We start from the raw sequence: 6,000 nt of genomic DNA, 5'->3' as shown, positions 1-6,000 counted from the left end.
TACCAGAGCGGACACTTCGTTTAAAGCCTGCTTTTCCGTTTCTACGCTTTCTATGCACCTGTGAGCGAAACCAAAACAACGAGGAAAAATGACGGAGCTGAGGAAGCGAGGAGCCGGGGGAGCCGGAGGCGGGGACCCGGACAGCACGGAGAACATCAGCGATAAGGTACCTTCACCTTAACGCCCGTGTTAACTGAACGGAAGCGCACGCTAGTGTCGGTGTCCGCTGCCGTTGCAGCCGGTTAGCTAAGCCTGCTAGCTAAGTCGGCTAGACTCGCCAGTGACCGATAGAAACAACTAGCCGGCCAGCTAGCTGACCGGTGAGAGCTGCTAAGGGCGACTGGGCTGCTGCTCCCTTCACTGGTCAGCTATTCAGCACAAGCATTAACGTTAGCAGGCTAACGCTAGCTTGTGGCTTTGACTTCATGGCACGTTATTCACCTTAAACAAACAGGTGTATAAACTTGTTTATGACTGAATAACTAACATATTACTGGCTCGTTTTCATATTACACTGACGTTTGACTTAAAGGCGTTATTGCTGAGTCCCTACAGCAGTAGCTAGGCTTAGCTTGTTAACCTAGCTCAGTGTAGTTACATTAGCTCCTTTGTTTTGGCTCCTGTCATACACAAAACACAGTACGAAGAGACTTGCTGCTGATTAGCTGGAGTTATTCAACCAGCTGAGTTAAACATGAGCATTTTTTAGCTTGAGTTGAACTGAGTCAGGTGTCAGTAGACCAGCTAGCCTCAAATGTGCTTGCTAATGCAAGGTGCAGTCTAACCCAAGAGAAGAAGGATCTGTCATTGAAGTAGTGATATGAGCAGCCCACAAGCAGAACACAGTTCTAGGAGGCTGTTTCAGTATTTCCAGATGCAGTGTCATTGTTCTAGCTCTCTGACCTTGACACCATAGTGTATTTTTTGTTATATTTAATAACACAGGCCTTACCCCAGAGAAACATTCCACATGGTATCTCCTCTGAATCTCATGGACATCTTCTAGACATGACAAAGTCCTATTTGAAATCAGAGTCAGTGTTTCTCAGTTTGGGTATTGAGGGAAAAGCCCTAGATTTCCTCACTTTGATCAAAATATGTCTCACGCATGGATTGACTGTTTTGTGTCTGACTCATCTCACTCATCTCACCCATCTCATCCCAGTGTAAGCTGAATAACATTTCCATAAGAAAAGTGTGAAATCTTAGAGGTTTTCTTATATAGCTCTGTTCTGTATCACAGAACTCTTTCAGCAGTCATTCAGTGTAGGAGAGCATCACTAGACCTTCACAACCAAATGCTGGATTTCATTTCTGTCTTTCTCTTGAGGGATTTTAAGTGATACTTTTTAAATCCCACAAACGGTGAAATTCCATCTTCGCATTTAACCCATCTGTGAAGTGAAACACCACATACACACACACACACACTAGGGGGCAGTGAGCACACTTGCCCGCAGCGGTGGGCAGCCCTATCCATTGCACCCGGGGAGCAATTGGGGGTTAGGTGTCTTGCTCAAGGACACCTCAGTCATGGACTTTCGGCGCTGGTGATTGATCCGGCGACCTTCCAGTCACAGAGCCAGTTCCCTAACCTCCCACCCATGACTGCCCCAAGGAGAAAGAATTCAGAAGTCAGAGATTCTACATTAATTCAGTATGAAAATTAGCTTTATTTTTTTGACAATCTCACAAAAGACATTTTTCCTCTGGGTTTATCTGCATTTGGGTTTACTGACCATAGATTTTTGGAGGTGAGTAAAAACATACTAGGTGACCTTTTTTGACATGAGGTATGATGGGTAGGGTACACTCTTAAAAATGGTTCTTCAGCTGTTCTTTAGTAAAGACAGTGGTTCTATATAGAGCCATTAACACTCAAAGATGTATTTGCATGCTTAAAGGGTTCTTTGCATCGCAACGGGGCTCTTCAGATTGATGGAGAATGTGTTGGATGTGGTTCTGTAGAGAACCTTTTTGAGAATTGTTACAAGCTTGACAGGCTTTTGAAAAATATCCGGCACCTTCTCCATCAATCTGAAGAACCATTCACCATACAGAGAACCATTTAATCACCATGATAGTTGTTTGAGAGTTCATGGTCCTATGTGGAGCCATTGTCTTTACTAAAGCACCCTTGAAATACCTTCTTTTTAATAGTGTAGCCTAAAACTGTACTTATATAAAAAGTGCTATTTGATTAAATACTGACCCAAATCGAGGTAAAAGTTGGAAAAAAGCATGAAATTTTAAAGGGAACTGGATTTATTTTTAACATCTTTGTATAATTCATTGGTTTAGATGTAAACAAAGTCATCCAGAGAGGTTTGATATGAAATGCAGCATTGTAAAGAAACTTACAGTGGTGGTGATAGGAACCAGACATATTAAGATTAAGTGACCTTTATTAGTCCCACATCAGGGAAATTTTACCTCCGCATTTAACCCATCCGTGCAGTGAAACACCACACACACACTAGTGAGCAAACACACACTAGGGGGCAATAGGCACACTTGCCCAGAACAGTGGAAAGCCCTATCCACGGTGCACAGGGAGGAGTTGGGGGTTAGGTGTCTTGCTCAAGGGCACCTCAGACATGTACTGTTGGCTCAGAGGATCGAACCGGCAACGTTTCAGTCACATGGCTGGTCCTCAGCCCATGACTGCCCCAGAACTGTATGGACCACTTAATGCCTCTATTAAAAACTATTAGTTACATAGTTATGAATGTGCTGTCTGATGCACCAAACCTTGTTGTACAGTAGTTTAGTCATAAAGTTTTGTCCTATGATGTTTTTTGCAGATCTGTTATTTGCAAAAACATACATGTGGCGTGTTCTTTTCAGTTTTAAGACTATTTTATCATTATCAAGATTACAAATAAACCTCAGAAGACAGTCGTCATTTTGGATGATAAAAAAATGGCTTTATTGTGTTGTAGCCATAGCAACCTCTGGTTCCAGTCACCTCCTTTGGAAAGAAATCAGGGTTGGTACATTTCTCAACAGTGAATCATTTCGCATCAAACCACTATAGATGACTGTATACGTCTCAATGAAGTATAAAGCCAGAAAAAAACTTCTTAGTACATCCAGGATCTATCAACAGGGGAACTTGTTAGGTGCTGCTGTTCTCTTTTTGGGATTCCTTGGCTAAAAAAGGTGAGCAGTGACCTTCAAGATGCTGTCACCAACAGAGCAGGACAAAGTTAAACACAGACTTGACCAGTAACTAACTGTGAAGGACAGAAATAAGAAGCAGAAGACTGCTAGCCAGCCATCAACTTGTAGATGTCTAAACTATTTACTTTTTGTATACTTTTGTGAGTATTTAGATTGAAATCTGTGAGTGGTTTAGCTGTGATATGGGCTACACTTAAGATCTTTCATGGTTCAGGTCTCTGAATTAGCAGCCAAGTCCTGAAAGAAATCAATGACTTATTCTTTGAGTGTTGGTGTGCAGTAGCAGAGACTTTGTACAGACAGTGTTTCTCAAGACCTGTTTCAGTGTGTGGGAGACTGCCCTGTAGCTGAGGTAATCCAAATATTTGGTGATAAATAGGCTAAGTCAAACATGTGGTTATGAATAACAAACTGCAAACAGCTGGGAATAAGTCGTTGCTTTTCCCCATGGCAGTTTAGGTGAACTTGTATGATTTGCTTGCTTTTTTGATCCAGTAATGCCATTTTTGCATGTTGGCCTAAGGCCTTTTATTAAGTCCAGCAGAATAGATATGCTTCACATAGAGCACAGCAAAACAGCTTAACTCAAATTTTCTGGACAGTCATATGTCTGATCATTGGTCTGTTGGTTACAGACAAGGTCTGTAGAAAGATCTGTGTTGACAATATAGGCTTTTAAGGTTGTTTCCCATTTCATTAACAGCAAAGTAAAGAGCCTGCTTGTCATGGTGAAGCTAGTTTTGGCTACTGGCTAATACTGAAAGATTTATTTTAAATGTTAGATTATTCCAAGGATGATATGTAGCCTGGTTTTTAATATTAGTCAGATTTTGGGGTTTATAATCAGTGCATGAGTTCGTCTCTACTTTGAACTTCATTTTTACCCCATACAGAAAACAAGCCTGGATACCTACATAAAAAGAAACATGCCCAACATGAACCCACCAACCTAATTATGTTTATTGTGGACTGTTTTGTTAGCAAACATTATAAACATCTTATGCAGTCAAAGCTGTTGCCTCATGGGCTGCGACTTGTTTTTTCACCTTTTGCAGCTAGATCCATCTTCTCAAGGTCAGCCTCATTGTTCCGTTAGCGGTGTCTGCGTTTATTTTACGAACAGGTCTATTTTTTTTTCTTTCATTGACTGAGCTGGGGGATGTTGGAAGCTTTCAATATTGTGAGCTCAAATGGAGCTGAAGCTTCACAGCCTGCTTGCTGTACCTGGGCATTTTGTCCTTTAGCTCTTATTAGCAGATGCAGAAACAGCAGCCTGTCTCTGCTGAGCCGTTGAAGCAGTGGAGCATTAGCGAACAGCACTCTGCTCAGTTTACCGCGTCAGCTTCCCATCTGAGCTCAGTGTACCATGATGACCTCCCTGTGGTGGCCACACTCGAACGGCAGACAGGCCCAGTGTTGGATGTCTCTGTCAGAATCTGAAATGGCTCCCTGTTCCAAAATACAGTGTGCACAGGTTTGGCTCCCTTAGTTGATAAACTGATCAGTTGGAGTACTTAGCTGAAGTTAGAGGACTGGCTGACATTGGATACCAGTGCTTTAAATCATATAATGTTGACATGAATCCTGTTCGCAAACTTTTAGCGTTTACAACTGAACTAATGTAACTAAGGACCAGTCTTCTTTTGATTCAAAGATTTAGGGTACATTTATGTCTGTTGTTCAGTTGCCTTGGTCAAGACTAAAGCAAGAAGCGGTACGCTGTTCCATTTTAGTTCTAGGTCGTGTTTACAGTCTACACAGTAAAAAGTTACAACTGATTTGACAGATTTTGTGACGTACATTTGATGACAGTACCTGGGATGGCCACTCTGGCCTTACTGAGCTTGTGGGCTTTATGTGTGTCTTGTTTCATCCATGTCAGTAAAACCACTGGCCATGAAAAGCTGTGTGTTACCGTTAATTTCCCACAATGTGGAGTGGGAAGAAATAACTAGGAGTGTAATGTTATATGCAGCCCAAGACTCACAATACTAGGTTCATGATTTAGTATTGTCACAATAATTTTCATAAAATTTGATAGATAGAATAATGATGGCTGTAAACATGTTGTTGCACAACTTACAAACAACACTTATGTTGGAAGGCAGTAGGCATGCTGGAAGGAGTTGTTATGGTATGGATCCCTCCAAACTTTGGTGTTCAAACAGTGCAGTTGTTTTAGGTGGTATAATTCATAATGTCCATTCACCCCGATGCATATTTCCACAGTTGTGCATTGCAATATCATAATTTTGTGACGGATTGGCTCATCCCTTACAATCACTGTGAAACAAGGCATTTATAAAACGGCAACGGCTTTGCACTGTAGTACATTATAGAACATAATGTTTGCAGTCACACTGTATATGCCCTGCGATGGACTGGTGACCTGTCCAGGGTGTATCCTGCCTTCCACCCAATGACTGCTGGGATTGGCTCAAGCTGCCCCCACAACCCAGAAGGATAATCATCTTAGAAAGTTAAACTATATGGCCAAAAGTATGTGGACCCCCCTGCTAATGATTTAGTTCAGGTGTTTCATCTACACCCATTGCTAACATGGGTGTAAAATCAAGCACATAGCCATCCATCTAATCTCCACAGATAGTACACAGACAGAGGCAGTAGAATTAGTTTCTGCGCTGCGCTGTCATAGGATGCCACCTTTGCCACAAGTCAGTTTGTGACATTTTTGCCCTGCTAGATCTGCCCCAGTTAACTGTAAATGCTATTAAATGGAATGAAGTGGAAGTGTCTAGGAGCAGGGGTGCACAGCTCTGGTCCTGGAGGATCTGTATCCAGCATCCAGTTTGCACC

The 6,000-nt window shown here is 42.1% G+C and overlaps 1 protein-coding gene across 1 annotated transcript in view; it reads left to right on the top strand.

Annotated features, from left to right (window-relative positions):
• The window catches only part of cds1 (CDP-diacylglycerol synthase (phosphatidate cytidylyltransferase) 1), a 45,257-nt gene that overhangs the window by 237 nt on the left and 39,020 nt on the right, over window positions 1-6,000 (top strand). The window contains exon 1 of the mRNA XM_017705124.2: window positions 1-166. This exon is cut by the window's left edge and continues 237 nt beyond it. Within this exon, the coding sequence (XP_017560613.1) occupies window positions 89-166 (78 nt within the window). The 5' untranslated portion in view covers window positions 1-88. The remainder of the gene's footprint in view (window positions 167-6,000) is intronic.

This window comes from Pygocentrus nattereri, chromosome 20 (genome assembly GCF_015220715.1).
Source record: "Pygocentrus nattereri isolate fPygNat1 chromosome 20, fPygNat1.pri, whole genome shotgun sequence".
NCBI classification, from domain to species: domain Eukaryota; kingdom Metazoa; phylum Chordata; class Actinopteri; order Characiformes; family Serrasalmidae; genus Pygocentrus; species Pygocentrus nattereri.
The sequence above is the reverse complement of the archived record's forward strand: the minus strand, read 5'-3'. Positions and strand labels throughout refer to the sequence as shown.